At 48.7% G+C, this 19181-nt stretch overlaps 1 protein-coding gene across 1 annotated transcript; it reads left to right on the forward strand.

Annotated features, from left to right (window-relative positions):
- Positions 1-235: 235 nt before the first annotated feature.
- LOC144721052 (BMP and activin membrane-bound inhibitor homolog) lies at positions 236-18973 on the forward strand. The gene is made up of 3 exons (XM_078598367.1): positions 236-1648; positions 16100-16387; positions 17455-18973. Exons 1-3 carry the CDS (start codon positions 1573-1575, stop codon positions 18030-18032), a joined length of 942 nt encoding a protein of 313 aa, XP_078454493.1. The 5' UTR covers positions 236-1572; the 3' UTR covers positions 18033-18973.
- The last annotated feature ends 208 nt before the right edge of the window (positions 18974-19181 follow it).

Here is a 19181-nt window from a genome sequence, read left to right on the forward strand (position 1 = left end):
AGCGTCCCAGCAGATGCCTATCAGAAGCAAACATGTCTACAGATAATGGCAGGGGAGAGGTGGGGGAGGGAGGGAGGCAGGAGACAGGCGGGGAGAGTAAAGTAGATGGGGGGGGAGGCAGGGAGGTGAATGAGTCAAAGGGCGGACGCTCCGGGGCTCATTGTCCTTCCCGCGGGCCAAATCGTGTGATCGGCGCCAGGACACGTTTAATTGCTAATTAGAGACACACACACAGAGAGCGAGTTGTCGCTGCTGCTGCCGAGTTCGTGAGCGATCCGGCTCCTCGCCGCCCTCTTCGGCTGCGCCCGCACCGCCCCTCGCCGCCCGCGCACGGAGAGCCCCGCCCCGAGCCGCCACGAGCTCTCAAACTCCTGCTGCTCCTGCTGTTGCTGCTGCCGCCTCCTCCTTGGTCGCAGTCCGTCCCTCCCCTCCCCCGAAACCCCCTCGAGCAGCAGAGAAGGGCTCCAAGCTCGTGCGCAGCCGCTGTTGGGGCTCAGTTGCCGGGATGAGTGCGCGCTGAGAAGGAGAGAGAGGCAGAGAGAGAGAGAGGCAGAGAGAGGTAGGGAGAGGCAGGGAAGGAGAGAGAGATAGGGAGAGAGAGAGGCAGGAAGGGAAGGAGAGAGAGGGGGGGCGATACTCTTTGCGCTTCCATAGCCGTGGACTCCGGCAACTAGCCGACGTTTCAGTTCGTGCCTTGGGGGTTTTTTTTAGTTGCATCCACACGTGCGTAGGTAGCAGCAGCAACAGCATAGACGGCCGGCTCGTACAAGAGCAACAGCAGCTGCTGCTGCACACGGGGGTTAGGTAGTTGTCAGCTGTAGGGGGAACGGACGCGGGTAGCCGGAGGTGGTTCAAGTGGCGCGTGTTGGATGGTGCTGGTCGCGGGGGGCTGACCGGCGGCGTTCGCGCAGGAAGGCGGCTCGGCTCGGCTCGGCAAGCGATCGAGCGCTTTGACGTGGGGTGGTTGCGTGGGTCAGCGAGCGTCTGTGCGGCAAAGAGAAAGGGAACGCAGGAGTTTGTGAAGTTTGACACTCGTTTAGCGAAGTTGCTCCCTCCCCCCCCCCCCGGTTGTTGCGCTGTTTGGCACAAAGCGCAGCGTGAGACGAGGCGAAGGCTGCGGGGTGATTTCTCTGCATTCTCTTGCCGAGAGGAGGAACAAGCTGCGGAGGGAGAGAGGGGGGCGAACGAGCAACTTTACTCAACGGCAGAACAAAGAGCTGCGCTCGGGAAGGAAGCCTCTAACTTGTTCCTTACGACCGGGCTGTGCGCAGTTGTCCGGGCAGGCTGTTAGCTCGGTACCAAGCGGGCAGCAACGAGGGGTCGAGTGGCACGTTGACAACAAAACGCCGGCACCGCAGCGAGCTCATCATGCGCTGTTTAGTGACGTTAGAGAAGTGGTGGTGGCGGCGGTGGTGCTGATACGGGGTTCTGTGTTCGAGGCAGTCGCAGTGGGCGATAGAATCAGCAATAGGACTACTGCAAAGCGTAAGACGAAGGGAGCAGAACGCTTTGGGTCACTCTTCGGCGTTGGTGTTGTTATTATTATTGGGTCAACACTCCGACCTGAACGCGATGGAGCGACTTCCGAATGCCCTGGCGCTGTGGATGCATTTGGAAGTGTGGACCCTGCTCCTGGTTCTGGCTAAAGGTAAACGCTTGTGGCTGAGCACACGGTTACGTGGGGTGCCAAACGTCTCTTGTTTTTGACTTGTGTAATTGCGCATGCACACACACAGTGTTGTGTATCTGCTCAAACAAATGTGCGTGTGCTTTATATACAGAGTGTTACGTGTGTATGTCAGTAAGCGTTGCGCGCTGTGTTGTCGTGTACACAATGCGTTACGTGGATTGAACTAAGAGCTGCACGTGAACTGCATTCAACCGAATGTGTGCGTGCTGCGTGATATGCGTGCGCACACACACACAATGCTGTGTGTGCGTGTTCAAAGAAGTGTGCGTGGTTCCCCCCCCCCCTACTACTCTTGTTTGAGTTACTGGCGGAGGATATCTTGTGCTGCCATCTCTGGTCTGCACGCACACAATCCGCGTCTGTAATGGCTATCTCCAAAGCGGCTCCTGCCGCTGCCTCTGGTACCATCCAGCACAATTGTTGGGGTGCAGTGATAGATAACTGCCAAAGGTACCGCAATAGATGGCTGCTATGAGTAAATGCTTTCTGAGTCGAGACGAAGAGTCTGGACGGTCAAAAGAGCCCTTGCTCGTTTACACATTCGGCAGCCTCCTTTGCCAGTTGTGTCCATTACACATTCCCACGGTGGTGTTTAAGTGTATTCCACATGACCACCACTGGCTGACTTTCCACAAAGTAATGCTTCATCGACCCCAGAGGGATGAAATTATTTGACCGGTTGATCGGGATTTAAAACTCGCAACCTTCTGATCGCGAGTTAAGCGATGTAACTGCTCTGGGCTGGATTGGAATGCTTTAAATGATCGTAACTTCTGTGGCTTAAACGAGGCAGAAATATTAAAACGTAGTTGGTAATGTGTGCGCATTCTGATGATTGGTATGTAAGGGCAGTGCGTGATTACTCCATATGCCTGTCAAGACTTTTCAGACGTTAAACTCGAGTTTATATGCCCTCCATCTCAGCTGTGTTTACTGCCCTTGAGGTCATCACGTGTCTTCACATAGCCCACACATGCCTAAGTAGCGGCCTGTATAACGCAAACTATATTGTAATTGTTGGCCATCATGTGGAGTAACTGTACCCCACCATAGCAATGTGGAATTTCCACCACTTGCTCAGGGCGGTAGACGGAGATGCATAGTGCAGTACAATGTACGTATGTATGCAGTATACGATTAGGCAATAGATGTTGTGCTTGGTAGAACACTTGTGTGTGTGTGCAGGGTTGAGCCGGTTACTGCGAGATGGGCATTGGAGTGGTCTCCATGAGTCTACCCAAGCGCAGACGGCCAGAGATCGTTAGGGCAGATCTAGGAGGTCACGTGTGCAGCAGGAACTGTGGGATCTGGAAGAGGGCAGTAAGAGTTTGGCGAGGCGTGGTGGCAGCATCAGCTTAGGCCTTACAGCTCCAAAGTTATGATCTTGTGACCTGTACGTTATCACAATCATTATTTATGTTGGAGGAATACGATGAGATACGAAGTTTTTGTTTCACATATGTCTGGGAGGGGCGGTTCAAAAAGTTTCCAAAACAAACAATTCAAAGACGCGATAGGAGTGCAAAGTATAGGGAAAATAAGTAAGCAAATCAGTAAAAAACTATTTTAATTGTACCAGGTAAGGCCCACTGAGCTATGCCTCTTTCTCAGAAGTGACCTGGCCACAAATGATAGCTGAACGAATTGGCTTATCACGTATAAATGTATAGCATGAGAGAGGGTTTAGGAGGTTGCTACGATTGAGCGTGAGAACATTTAGCTTGACCAGGCAAGAACCCTTTGAGACGAGGAGGCTCTACTTTCAAGGGTAAATCGAGTTTAAATGAGTAAAAAACAGCAAATGCCATTGTATAATTACGCCGAAATCACACAAAAATAGATTTTACAACTCACAAATAATGTTCAATTCATATAATATCAAAGCTTTCGTGGCTGCAGGGATTAATATTCTTGGATCTTTCGGTAAAGTCACGTAGAAGGGAAATAATAAAATAATAAAAAGAAAACAATTAAATTCTGACGACGTTTCGGCCACAACACAAGCAGCCGTCCTCAGGATTACTCTTGATCTAAACCCACAACAAAGGCAGCGAATGCATAACATAAATAGTCAGATTGCAATTTACCAATTTAGAAGTACATATTTTATTCAACTGGTTCAGATCTTATTGATGTCCCATTTGCGCTTTATAAAGAGACCTATCAAACAATAGTTCCTCTACACAGGCGCGTCTCATCACGTGTTCGTGTTGTAGTTGTTGTGGGGTCGATTAATTCAGTGGCTTCGTACACAATTGCTTACTCTCCTGAAGGATGCACAATTTAATGCGATATCGTTTTTGTAAAAGAAAATACATCTGCACAGCCGCAGGGATCTAAACGTCAAACTTTGTACAAACGCACACGGTGCAAAGATTACGAGTCTATGCGCCTTCCTTCTAAATCCAATGTATTCCAGCAGCATTTGTGTAAGCTGGTCAACTATTCAGAGGTTTATATTTACTGAGTGTCATCAGTGCATAAGGTACGAAGTAAAACAACCTCGCCGCACAGCTTCGCCGCATAAACAAATGCTGCTGGGACACATTGGTTCAGAATTCACACGTAGGCTGATGGGCTCCAATGCTGTTTATGATGTATATTTATTGGGGGTTTTGTTCACTCACAATCCACCGTGGCAACAACACATGTAATTTGGAACATATGGTAGATACTGTATATCATGAATTGATAATTATTCATTAGAGACAATCTCAAATGTTCAAACTCTCTGTGGCCTGCTTACATAATATAATTGAGCATGTTCATGCAATCCATGCCATGACTACTTGCATATAATTTTTTTTGTTATGAGTGTGTTAAGTACTCCACGATGCCTCTTAACATATTACACTTGCCCTGTCAGACAAGCACCCGCTGTGAGTGCTGCGATGTTTACAAGAGGCAACACTGGGATAAAAATTATTTATTTGACACCATTTTGGCAGATTAATTTGACACTTTGCTGCAATGCAATCGGAATATGCAGGTTTTGCCATCACAAAACAGATATTTTAACAAGTAACAAGGGTTTGCTTTGAAATCAATGAATCCCAATGTTGATGAAGAATTGATTCAAATGCTGTAAAATACAGAAAACGCGTATTGATTCACGTGGCCTCTGAAGGTCACGGGAACATTGTATTAGTGGGATATTTGCAATCTGACTATTCATGTTATGCATTCGCTGCCTTTGTTGTGGGTTTAGATCAAGAGTAACCCCATAGCTCTCAAAGCAATCAATGCCATTCTATGGAGTGAGCATTGCCGCTCAATAACCAGTCTGGCTCCACGCCACTGCCCTTAATCAGTGGGACGATCTTCACGTGCCTGCCCTTGTGTTAGCGAGCGGTGGCACGGCCCAGCGGTTTGTCGCGGAGGTTCACGATTTCATTTCAGCGGTCGCCCTGGTTATTATCCATGAGCGTGTTAACCGCAACAAGTACACGCCGTCTGCTTCACAGTAGACATTACAGATCGCATGCCATCTCATTCGCGAGAGTATGCCACTGTGTGCCAGCATCGTGGTCCCAATTTGGCAAGTTTGAAAATGTGTCCGAACTGACTGATCGGGACTGTACGCAGCAAACATTGCTCCTTCATTGAAAATAAAAGTGGGCAGGACCCTCGTAAAAGAGGGCCACGAGTCTCAGTGAGGCTTTCCTGGGTAAACAAGTGGAATAATAATAGGAGAGAGGGATTTGAAAATGATCCTACGTGGAAAGTGGGCGATGTCTCCTAAGCACCTCATGCCCTCCCTGCTGCCTGCTCACTCCCAGGGGTAATTTTTTTTTGCCAGAATTGAGGAATTACAACAACCGGAAGAGCTCAAGTTCTGCTACGTAGGATTTCACGGTTGTGCTGTATAATGTTACTTGGGATGATGTCCAGTATTTTTTTCCGCGTTCTGGGTGCAAAACGTTGGACATCATGCTGAATAACCTAAAACACATCCAAGAACCACTCTGGCTGCTGTAATTCCTTGGTGGAGCAGAAATGATCCACTTTCCATAAATGTGTTGTTCAGACCAACTATACACCTATTTTATTTGTAGATCTGTGATTCTACACTGCAGTATATTGACATGCTTCCTATTCCGTCATGCACTGGATTATGAGCCACATTACTTTATTACATTATTACAATGGAGTTACTGGATTATTATTCAAATGTATGGGATCAGTGCTGTAGTACACGATATTATTCTCCACACTGTTGTGTTTTAGCAAACGTCTTGATCTAAAGAATATTGACAAATGTGATTGTTTGAAACCTCAAGTATCCTTGGCAGGTTTAAAAAAATCGAGATTTGAGGAATACCTTTGTATTTTTTTTTATTACTTAAGTATTGTGGTTATTGGTGTAATAACATCCCTTTGTCAATCCACTGCTGAATGAATGCCAACAACACAACACCATTATCAGTCATAGCGGTTGTTTGACCATACTTCACCACGCTGGTCAGTGTGGGTTGATGAATGTTGGGGGGGGGCGGGACTGGTACAGATATAACTCAACACTGATGTTAGCTATCGCCAGGAATTGAACTTGGGTGCTGGGTTCACAGGGCAGTGTGACCACTAATCCACCCCATCTTAAAAATTGCAACGGATCCATTGATGTGACAGTTGTCATTCGAATGACTCAATTAAGTTCTTCTATTTCTTCCAGTGACTTCTTCTGTCGTTTATTTTCATTGTCTCTCTGAACTTTATCTCCCTTGGCCAGTCCCACTGCTCGAGGGCGATCTGTAAATACAGAGCATAAGCAAAGTAACATACGAACATAAAGTAACACAAAGTAACAAAACAAGCAAAGTAATAACAACGCAAGAGTGCCTCCAATCTCAAATTGTTAATGGCACAGTGTTCATCCCCATTGGTGGCACTGTACCAATTGTGGAAATTCCACAATCTTATGGCAAGGCCAGCTTCTCTGTAAGGACTCCGTTGACGTTCCGCAGAGTGGTACTTCATTTTACAAACTCTGGAGGGATGATGGACCGAATTAAACTCTGGCCCCTGAGCACAGCACCACCCAGCCAGTACTGTGCATACATGATGAACATCAGTCATTCTCGAGCCACTGCTGAATGCAGGCGCAGACCAGTGCAGCTGTAACGTCGCTCCCGCACGCAGCCTAACATCGTCACTCGCTCTCCCATCGCTTGCAACGGATATACTCGTTTATTTGCTCGTGTTTTGTTGTTTGAACCAAGAGGGTTCACCACCACCGCCTCCCCGCCGCCAGAGTGGCCCGTAAAAGATGATTCACGGCCGGCCACGCGGGCACTCGCAAGCAAGCCCCCCCCCCCACGTGACTCGCTTGCTGTTTAATGTGCTCATTTGGAGTGCTGACGATGGCGGTTTAGTCCATACGGATGGTGGACACTTACCACTGGCCCGACAAGCTTACGTTTAGGAAACCCAAGCACCCCCCCCCCCCTCTAATGCTCACATGTCTTGAGTGCATGGGTTGGTGAGCGCTTGGTTTGTATTAAAACTGCTCATTGTAAGCACAACAGTTCACAACCACAAATACATGCCTCAAGCCCCGCGCCCCGCCTTTAGATCTCTGCTTGCAATCTAATAAGTTTGGCAGTCTTCTTTGCGCATGGCATTAATTTGCTTAAAGTTTTTCTTATTTTTTCCATATAACTTCTGCCTAACATAAAATGCCTTTTAAGCGATCAAAGTCTTTTACCCCGCCCAAATGAGCGGTGGGACATTCCTCATCCTATGGTGGAACTAGAGGTGCTAGCATTACCTCTGATTTTTTAAGTCGTTGATACGTTACTTGAAACGCAACATTGCCTTAAAGTGTCCATTTCTTTCTAAAATGTGCGTCGTAGCCTTACTTATTTTCTCCCCCCCCCAAACATAACGTAGAACCCACACGTATTCTCAGGAAGAAAACAAAATTGGAATCTGGTTTCGAATGTAGCTTCCCCACGCCAGCATTATAATGCCACGGCGTTACAAGCCCTTGACGTGCGCACGTGTGCGCGTGTGTGTGCGCGTGTGCGCACGTGCGCTGTGTGTGTGTGTATGCGCACGCGTATGCGCACGTGCGCTGTGTGTGTGTATGCGCACGCGTGTGCGCACGTGCGCGTGTGTGTGTGTATGCGCACGCGTGTGCGCACGTGCGCTGTGTGTGCAATTCCTTTGCTCAGCAGCCCGCGTGCGTTACAATTTGCGAAATCTTTAAATGCAGTTGCTTTCCAGATACAAACACTGGGCGACCACACACACACATGGCGCGCGGCTTCGCTGACCTCGTGTGTAGGAGCCTGCATGTTGCATTTCCAGCATGTTGAGTTCCTATGGGTGATTAGGGACTTCAAATCGCACAACACTATTATTGGGCAGTCCCTGATTGCAATAACCCGTCTCCCGGAGTGACATTACAAAGGCTACGGTGCTTCTCCCTCCCCTTCCTCTCCACCCTCGCTGCCCCTACAATCGTTGGGGGTCGGTAGTGGTAGGAAGGGGGGGGCACTGATCCCAGGCCAAGATTTGCCTTTTTTTGTTTTGATGTAGAGCAGGACTGTGTCAGAAGCCGAACACCCCCCCCCCCCAGCCTGCTGATTGTGCTCCACAGTTTTCTGTTCGATAAAACGCACAGGCTTGAGAAGACGGTATCGGTACCGGGTATTCATAGGCGCGTGGAGTCACTTCAACTTTGGACATGATTCTGCTGTCCTGCCCAGCTGTTGGCTGACGTTAAAGATTCCACCCCATGACAATTATTCACGATGCCTTGAGTCACGGTGTGTCAGTGCCGTGGACCACAATGCTCCTGGCGTGCCTTTAAGGGGTCATGCTACTCAGCTGTAATTTACATTGCTTATAAAGTCAGCAACCTCTGTGTGTTAAAACTGTGTGAGAAAAAAAATACTTGGACCGAGTAATGAAACGACTCTAATAACCTAAACGATGTCATTAGCCCCACTTAAGCGATTAGTAACAGCGTACCTGCCAGCTTTCCAGCAAGCCACCAGAGGCACACTCTAAATGCAGAGCCATCGCTGCGAAGCTTTGGGGGGCATGAGTGGCCACGTGATTGGCCCTTCGGCCGCCATGTGATCAGGGTCAAACTGCTGTTACCCATGGGACTAATGATTTTGTGTAACATAACTTATCCGTTATTATCATGGTGTTACAGTGTGCGCTGTATAATTTAACCGCTGCTTTGTGTTTTTTTATTGGGGGGGGGGGGGAGGTTATGTCTTCACGGATGTACGTGCGTATGTTGAATTTCTTTCGCACCGTACGTAAAGAATGTGGATTTGCAATCGCGGAGTGTCCAGAGAAAAGCCACACGCACACGAGGGGAATAACGCGCAAGATTGCTCGTAAATAGGTCAACGGCCTACTTGCTGTACTGCCTTATGTCGGCCAAATACTTCTCCTGGCAAGTGAATGTTTCACGTGCATGACAATATCTTGGCAGTCCACCAGCCCCCTTTTACTGGCACGACAACGTCTTATGAGAAGCAACGGAATTTAGATGCTACGTTGATGCAAATTATTTTGCAAACGCTATAATATACTTTGCCAGTTGCTTTTCAGTACAGCACATCCTGAAACTTTTTTTTAATTCATGAAAACGCTGTCTCTGCGGATTACGAACTTATTTTGAGAAGAGGGCGGCATGACGGAGCGTGTTCAGCGTCTCCACCCCCCACTCGCTATGCACATTACATTAGGCGCATTCTGTTTTCACAACCTCAGTGAAAAAAAAGGTCTTGAGAACATGGTGAAACGAATGAGTGCGTGAGCAATGGCGGCACATTATGGAAATACGAAATAAGTTGGAATGGCACTTAATAAATCAAAATAAAAGGCTTTCTTTACCACCCTGGCATTTCCTCTCTTTCCTACTTCTGAGCTCTTAAATTATCTTTTTACAAAAATATCTCCTCCCTTACTCGATTATGTGGACATTCTTTGTTGCGAATTATTTTAATGTGGCAACTTGAAAAATAGTGCCATTAAATACTGTAGTGTGTGAATGATTTTCAAAATGTATGTATTAAAAATGTCACGTTCTGTTACTTACGGCTCTGTGTTCGCGCATATATAAATGGATTGTAGTAGAACTCCGCTTATCCATGCCGATATGGGGAAACTATTTGGCAGATCCTAGTATTCATTCGTAAAAGTACAGTACTTATCTGCACATTTTACTGCAAATAAGTTCTGGTGAACACGGATAAGGGGGTGAATTTGTGGCCAATTGTCATTATCCACTTAAGCGTGATTTCACGGGGAAATGTGAAAGGACCATGGTCTAATTTAAACAATTGTAGCAAAGTGTGCGCAAGTGAACACAACAGTTGAAATCACTCTCACGGACACACGTACAGCCCCTTTTGTTAATCCGATGCCGAATAAGAGCCTCACCACGCCAGCCCACGTGGGTTGTGTGGGTGTGATGTCATGAGACACAGAAGACCCTTCTGGGTAAATGTGGGTCAGGTCAATTCCACACGTAAAGTAGCAAATAGGATGAAATATGCCGCCAACCGCTGGGTTACTTTCATCTGCGCTTACCTGTGCATGACTGAATGACGTTGTCACAACGTTATGGTTACTCTTCTTAACACCGCCACAGGGTGGAAAATAAGGAAACTGTGTGCGTGGACTCGAGGAGTTTCTGCGGATTGATTCGGCGCGCAGATAATGGTCGCAAGATCAGGAAATGCAAGAGCGGATCAGCGGTGGTCCACTTCTATTTAGAAAGCTAAAGCCTTATGGACACTCGCGATGGGACCGATTTGGTTAACATCCATATCGGAGGCGGCTCAGCGATGGCTCTATTTAAATTCTGTTGACTTGGCACGAGACGAGAAGGACTTTGAGGGCCGCCTTCAGTGCCCGTCGTGTTTCTCCAGACGGCACGGTTAATGACTCCCGAGTTGAAAGCAGCTCTCGCTTGAATATGTCGGCTCAAAATGTACGGTTTTTTTTACTTCAAGGCATCGACGTGCCACTTGACCACAAAGCGGGGAATATTTCATGCCTCTTGAGCCGCCGCGATAAGAGAGTGGAGTGGAGTGTAGGGGGGGGGCACGCTTGAGCAGATTTTTCAACCGTTGTGGGGCGGCTAACGAGACAGACAGATTGCCATGCGAGAGCAGAGGGAAAAAAAACCCGCTGCTGTTTTGACATGTGGCCAGAGAAGAGCTCTCCGAGTTGATGAGGCGATTAATTAGTTTGGTTTGGGGCGGGTAGTGCCCTTGCTGCCCTCATGGCTTCATGGCCTGCCTCCCAGCCAATCGAGAGATTTTGTATTATTCGAGGATGAACTATGTTGGAAACTAGACCTCGTAGTCAAGGTCCCTCTTGCCTTATTTGATGACCCAGTCCTGTTTGATGCTCTTGCACCTACAACGAGCACGGTTGGCTACGTACGGTGCGAAAGAAGTTTAACGTTACAACATGGGTGCGTGCGTACGTCTCATCATCGCCGGTGCCTTTCTTTGCCTCGTCCGCTTTTACTTCTGTTCCGAAGTGCTTCCCATTGCTCTGTGTGAATTTTGGTTATGTGGCCCGGTGTCCTTCACTGCAAGGTCCGGGGGGCACTGACGGCTGCTAGTGGCCTTTAGTGCGGCCCCTAGTGGCCTTTAGTACGGCCCCTAGTGGCCTTTAGTGCGGCCCCTAATGGCCTTTAGTACGGCCCCTAGTGGCCTTTAGTACGGCCCCTAGTGGCCTTTAGTACGGCCCCTGACGTGCGGTACCCAGGCAATACACAGAGCGTGAAAACACCGCCCATCATCATCAGCATCGTGCTGCTGTCAAACCCAATGGATTAAAATGTGTTGCAGCCCTCTCACTGATGATGTCTTTTCGGCGAAAGTGGCGCCCCTCTGAAAATGAGTGAAGAACGCTGCCTTATGCCTCTTCCTTCTTTTTTGCACGCTGCTAAACTCTGAAACTCATCGTGGTTGCCGATAGTGTGTTTAAGTTCATATTAAATCTTGACCTTTCATCAACAAGGTTAATTTTAAAGAATGTCTTAAGCACATGTGTCTCCCGACTTAAATTGTCAGTGGAATGGAGGTTACAGCAACTCTGTGTGCGGCGCTGGATAGTGGTAGAAAGATCATATTACCGTGACAAGCATCAGTCTATGCTTACCAACGTTGATTTTCCACAAAGTGGTACAAATTTTATTCCTCCATAAGGATGATGGGCTGAGTTGACCTTCAAGGGAGATTTGAACGACTTTAACTCGACATTATTTTGAGTATCCTAACCAGTGTTGCCTGGCCAAATGCCTTATTGTCTATCCACTGTTATACAGCACAGCGCAAGCAAACACTTTACAATAGCCTAGTAAAAGTTGATTTACTTAACCAGGTAAGAACTCGGACGACTACACTGCAGTCTCATTTGCAAGACTGGCACGCAACGGCGCCCATAAAGAAACACGGCGAATGTTCTTGCGCACAGATTGTATAGCCTCTGTTTAATTCCATCGCTACATGAATGCCTCTTCGCATCACGTCAGCCATAGCGGTTGTTGGACCATACTTCACCACGCTACTCACTGCTGCTTGGGGAACAGGCACCCGTGACCCGTTCAGATATCACTCCGCACTGATATTAGCCGTGGCCGGGAAATGGAACTCGGGTTGTCAGGTTCATAGCGCAGTGCGATAACGACTGCATGGTCACTCCACCCACATGACATGTACCATCTTTAAAAAAATATATACAACAAAGCCATTGATGTTAGCCATGGCTTGAATGTGAACTCAGGTTACAGAGTTCATACCATAGTGATTGAAAACTCATTTCTTTTAAACATATTTTTGTGCTTAGTTTGTTGTCCTTCCCTCGCACCTCCAGTCAGCACGGTTGGCTACGTACGGTGCGAAAGAAGTTCAACATACACACGTACATGGTGTGCTAACCACTGCACTACCACTCCCCCTTATTAGAAGACCACGCGGCTCAATTGGTGCTCTTAACTGTATTGGGCTTTTTTGTTTTGTTTGGGGTCGTCCGAAAAGTGGCCGCTCGTCATTTCCTGTGCTCGTGCCCGTGACCCTGCGGAGGGCTTTACGTGACAAACGACGACCTCGGACTTGAGAGCGTTGTGGGAGAAGGCCGCCCATTTACGACGACGGTCAAAGTTGACGTTGCTCGTTGCTCGCCGTCACGCCCGTGTGTTAGTGGCCCCCCTTTATCGTACGCAATGGTCCGATGCAATGTCAGTCTATGGCTGCCAGGTGAAGGCCTTCCACTTCGACATTTGCACCGTTTAGTTAACTGCGACGCATTTTGTGATGGTGAATAATGGTCTGTGTATGCAAATGTCACATCTGGTACATGGAGACTGACAACCGACTGATGTTTTGGAAGGGCTTGAAAACTGATATTTTACCAGAATGTTTGATTTTGGATCCCTAAAAAACGGCCTGGTTGTTGATTGCTTTTCCTCATTAGCTAAGATCAGCCTCAATTTCCAAAGTGCTTTCAGTCTCATACTAAACAATGGCAAATATCATCGTTGTCATCTGTAAGATAAGTAATTAGCCTCATGTGGAGTGTAACTCTAAAATCACAAAATGGACAAAGGCCATTTTCAGTGACTCGTATTCCAATATTAATCAACTTAATTTTAGATGTATATTTGTGAGAGCAAATGCCTGTCGGATCAGCTCAGCCCATCATCGTTCTGGGGATGATAAAATAGGTACCACTTTGTGGGAAGTCCATGGTGCTCTCTCTTGTGAAGAGAACAGCCCCCATCATGCCAGTATGGACTTTCTGCCACTGGCACAAGGCTGCCAGTGGAGGTGAGCAATGCCCCATCATCACATGAGCGTGGAATCACAAAAATTTAACTGTGCCTAAAAATGGTTATCATAAAGTACAGTCCTGTGCACTAAAGTGGAAAATTAACCTTCAAAAGAAACAATGAAACTCCTCCTACCTGTACCGATCCACAGCAACTCCCGATATCCACAAGTTGAGTTGGCTCCTCCTGTTATCTAAGCTCATGATTGGTGAAGCAGAATTACCCGGAAGTGGTGGGAAAAGTGTCATATTATGCGTGGCTATTTACACTTTACCGGACACACAAAAGGAGTAAGTGTTCATTTCTTTACCAGGATAACGTTTCGACCTTGCGCTACACACATGCCCTCAGATAACAAATGAGTTTGACTTCGTGTTGTGAGTTTTTTGTTTTTGTTAAATCCGTGGCTCGGCATGCCACGTTTATTTTATGTGCGACTACAAACATTTTCAACTGCAGTGAAATCATATCGACTTTGACGTCGGTGAAGGCCACCGCTGCGAACCATTGCACCCAACGCTCTTCATGCGGGTTCACACCGACGGCTCCGGAGCCTCGCGATCAATGCACTCACCAGTTCGTAGCACATCAGCACTTCCATTTCCCCCATCTGCTGCTTTAATTTCTGCACCAAAATGTGCCATCATCCGCTGCAGGGTAGATGCTATCAACTCTGCCGTTATTCCTAAGAGTAAGTCGCGTTGTAGCCACTGTGCTCGAACCATCGCCCACGACGAGTATTTTAAAGAATCTGATTCAAAGTGCTTCTATGCTCAAAGCGGGTATTGGGTTGTTGCTCAGCTCTTCCTGTGGCCACCACCTCTCTTTGTTTGTCCTTGTCCTTAGACAGCCTTCGGTCAGTTTCTGCACGACGGGCGGATCCATTCCAGAAAGCGGTAGTCATGCCACTGGCTCTGCAGATATGATGGGCTGAGTCGAACAATCTGAATAATCTGCAGTTGTAAAGAAATTGAGTTCTCTCTGAGTACATACTTTTTACAAGCGATCATAAATCCCATGGATCTCTCAGCCTGTTATGGTGACGTTATAACACTTGATAAGCTCAATATGTGGCGTGGGCTTCGCCATTCTTGTTTGTAGCTCACAAAGCTGCGGGCACCGGAAAGACCAGAGTGGCCTCACCTCATTAAGCCGCGCTTCTTGCATGAGACCGTAAATAGAATCCATAGCGGTGCCTCTTCCTCCAGACCATTACTTGTGTTCATTACCATTGGATGTAATTCACCTGCGTCCTGGGCAGTGACACAACTAACCGGGTTTATGTCTTGGAAACAATCCACAGTTTGCTCACTCGCGTGCCTGCTGTGTGCGCACGCGTGTGTGCACGTGTGTGTGTGTGCGTGTGTGCGTGCGTGCCAATTGCGTGAATTGTGCCACGGCTTAAAAGTTTATTTTTTTTGTACCTTTTGGGTGGTGGTGAAAAAAAAATCACTCTTGAACCAAAAACACCGAACCTATGGATAATGGCCTCGGCTTTCAAATGTCTCCAGAGACGGCGCATTAATGTTGTCAATGTTATTCCTGTGGATATTCACGATGGATGTTTTCTTAACGGTAGAATAGGTGATGAAATTCCCTGGATAGATGTATATACACACACATGGGCTTCACTGCAAACAAATACTGAGAGTGCCCAGTCTTATTAGGCCTATGTATTTCTAGCTCAACCGTTTTCAAACGGGCTTTGACTTAAAAGTGCCCTTGCTGGTTCGTTTGTTCCAACAACGTGTTGCGGTCTTCTCATCAGGCCTAAAGTGCCGCTATGCTCCTCTGCTGCTGCGTTGTTTAAAATCCAATCGTGATGCAGCGGCGTGTTTTACACCGTCGGAAAACGAGCGTCTTCAGCCACCCTTAAACTGAAGTGATTGTGAGGTAACATTGGAGAGTGCCCGGCTTGTTCAGAAATCAATGTCAGAGCATTTGGTGAGCACGACTGAAATATTAGGCTTGAACTCAGCTTGTTGTTGTTCACCCAGTGTGAGCTCAAGCTACCAATAATCACATCACGATGTAATCCATGCTTATCCATGTAATTACAACGTTCGTTATCTAGGAGAGCCTCATTAAGTCTCAATATATACATTTTCAAGGTCCTGCATCGGGATTTGTGGCCAGTTCTATTATTGACTGCTTCGCACAATGAAGGCTGTCGTTTTAGATGAACGTTACCCCTGGCGATCGTTTGCATTAGTGTCCCACCGTCAGTGGGACCTTGTGAAGTGCGGCTGATACCCACGCGGCATCGGTATGAATTACAGCGTGTTTCAGGAACTGACACCTCCAGCAGTTGGGTGACACTGGCTAAGATGGCCAGGGTGGTCAGAGCACTACGCTGGCATTCTGACGTTATCAAGTTCAATCCCAGTTGAGAGGTCGACGACTCGACCTCTCGTTCCTCTCGCATCGCTAAAATGAAAACATCTCTGCAGGAAGTCAACACTGGTCACCTTATCGAGAGACTTGCGCCCATCAGCTTACGAAGACCAGTGCTGCCCCATCGCGCGTTTGGGCGGTCAGGAAGCCGTCGCGACGTTGGCTTTAACGGCGTCTCCTCTCTCCCTCTTCCCCCCACGCAGGCGAGATCCGCTGCTACTGCGACGCGGCTCACTGCGTGCCCACGGGCTACATGTGCAAGTCGGAGATGTCCGTGTGCTTCCGCCGCGTGCTGGAGCCCACGGACCCGCGCTCGCCGCTCGCGCACGGCTGCATCGAGGCCCTGTCGCCCTCGCCGCCGCACCCGTGCCACGCGCCGCGTCCCCGCAACCACACGGGCCGCTGGCCGGTCGTGCGCTGCTGCCAGGACGACATGTGCAACTACAACGCGCTGCACGACCTGCTGCGGCCACCCCGGGGAGATACAGCAGGTGGGGGGTCTTTGGTCATCGTTTTCATAGTTATCGTTCGCGGCGGTCGGCAAAGTTGTTGTCGTTGTGAAAACTTCGATGGCGTCAACGTTGGCGACAGCGTCCGAAGCGGCGTGAATGTAATTTCCGTTGGCAGCGTTATCTGCCGCTAGGTCGTCATGATCACCCTTTGCCTAAAGAAAAGGGTGCTTAAATCAAAGGGTGTTGGGTATTGACATGTCGTTGATGCACATTTATATAAGACTAGCTTATATACCCGGCGTTGCCCAGGCCAAAAAAATATTTTAAAACTACTCTTAAAAATCTAACAGCAGTGCGTACTAACTGTGGTGGTGCCTGCTATGATTACAGCAGTGCATACTGACTGTGGTGGTACCTGCTATCACTACAGTAGTACATGCTGACTCTATAGCAGTATTTATCGACTCTATAGCACAAAGCACTCACCTGACAGAGTGGCGTGGTGAGGCCTAGTCCCGTGCGGAGCCTCTGGCCTCGCTTAGATTGTCCAGCCGCCCGAGGTGGCACCTTGGCAGGCTGGGGCTGGGCTGCTACCCCTGACCCCCCCCTCCAGCCACGATCTCCCTGGCCGCTCTGCAGTAATATTTACGGCCTATAGTGGTAGCATCTAGCGACTGTCTAGTAGTAATAACTGCACGCATCGGGGTGGAGGGGACATCACACAGTGAAGAATTAACGCCAGCGTTTAGTGTATTTTTTATAAAAAAAGTACGCGAAAGAAATGTCCCCCTCATTCCCACCGAAGTCATGTGACTTGGCATGGGCCGTCCCCCCCAACAAAGGCGCGTGAGTTGGTATGGTCGTGCACGCGTAATAAATAAATAAAAGTAAAGCGCACAAAAATCGCACTAAATCGGTAATTAAACTAATTTAAAGTTGACGGATGTAAAAAAGGAATAGCGCTTGCTCTCCGCGGGGCTTACGGCGTGGTACCTGGCTATTTTTTTTTTACGTAAACACAAACGTCGCGCGCGTGCCGTGCGTGACATTGCCGAACGCACGCGCCGACGCTCACTATCCCTTCGTCGCCCTGTGTCGTGCCGCAGACCCCGTGAGCGGTGGGGGGCCCGGCACGGACGGCGCGGGACGTCCCGCCGTGTGGCGCTCCGCCTCCGCGTCGGCGTCGGCGGCCGCGGCGGCCGCCTCGCAGGAGCTGTGGTTCCGCGCGGCCGTCATCGCCGTGCCCATCGCCGGCGCCGTCGTGCTGGCGCTGCTCGTGGCGCTGGCGCTGCGCATGCTGCGGAGCGAGTCGCGGCACCGCCACCGGCAGATGCTGGCGCGACTCCACTACGGCTTCCACGGCCCGCTGCCGGGACGCGCGTGCCCGTCGTCGTCGTCGTCGTCCTCGACGGACGGAGGCCCCAAGTCGGCGGGCGACGCGGGCCAGCCGTGCTGCTGCTGCTGCGTGGCGTGCGCGGAGGCGCCCAGGAAGCCCAAGGCGTGGTCGATCGTGCGCTGGGGCCCGGGGTGCGCGGGCGGCGGCGGTGGAGGAGGGGGAGGAGGGGGGGGAGGAGGGGGAGGAGGAGGAGAGAAGCTCGAGGGGCTGGAAGAGCGGCAGAAGTCGTCGTGGTCACTGGGACGATGGGGATCGAGCAGCGCCACCGAGAAGATGGCGTTTGTGTGACCGGGGGATTTTCTTTTTGCAGAGTTAACGAGACAAGAGCGTGGGAAGAGGATTTTTAAGGAACGGTGCAATTGTTTTTCGAGACGTTGAAGAGCGCTCAGACTTTCTTTATGCGGAAAAGCACAACGACCTCCTTGTGATACGTTTACTCGCAAGATCGCAGAGATGCGTTCAGGGTGTCCGTCGAGGTTCAAGGCAACGGTAAAAACCAACGACAATGAGAAGATGTCTAAACTCATGAAACGCTTTGCTTTTTTTCCCCCAAAACTGTTTTCTGTCTCGCTATGTGGTTATCGCTGCAGTGAGCTTAAACTTACAGCACGCTTTGATAGTGAAGCTACTTAGTTCAAGAATATCGAACTCTCTCTGCCGACGACAGAACCAACGAACGTGAAGCGCGACGACTCGCCATCCCAACAACATCCCCCCCACGGGAACTTGCCCGTTGGTCATTTTTCAAAAAGGGAGGGAATCGCCAATGTGCGCCACTGATGACGCTTGCGAAGGAGTGAAGGAAACGGAACGATGTCGGTGAAGATTTGTTAAATTAAATTGCCGATGCACACTCTTGCCGGGTGTGTTATCGGTGTCTTGTGTAAATGTGTACAGAGTCTGCATGGGACTTGTGTAGTGTGTCCATATTTTACACCGACCTGTGTGTCTAGCTTTCATTATTGTTGTTGTGATTTTATTATTGTTAGATGTTTTTTTTATGATGTTGCACACTAATATAGGTCTACTTAGATCAATGGGATTTATAGTAAATGAGAAACTATATTGTCCTTAAAACCAGGGTATTACGAAGCATGGAGAATTTTCAGCATTATGCCTTTTTTACATCCCATTGGCATAATTGGTACAGAGCACTCTCTTTTATGTACATAAAACTGTTTGGTTTCTGCTGTCATTTTAAAATATATTTTCCCTGTTGAACAGCTAAAGAAGTGTTTGTGTGTGTGTGTCGTTTATCTCATCCTCAAATGAGTACCTGGTGCGGTGTGTAAACATCGCCACTCGGGAGACAAAGGCGACCGGGTGTTATGTGGGTCACACACATCCCCCTCGTGTGCCGTGCTGGCCTTCATAGGTGCTCGCCAACAGCACTTGCCCCAAAAGCCTGTTTAGGTTATACGGGGGTCTTTGTTTATT

This window comes from Lampetra planeri, chromosome 10 (genome assembly GCF_965212315.1).
Source record: "Lampetra planeri chromosome 10, kcLamPlan1.2.h2, whole genome shotgun sequence".
NCBI classification, from domain to species: domain Eukaryota; kingdom Metazoa; phylum Chordata; class Hyperoartia; order Petromyzontiformes; family Petromyzontidae; genus Lampetra; species Lampetra planeri.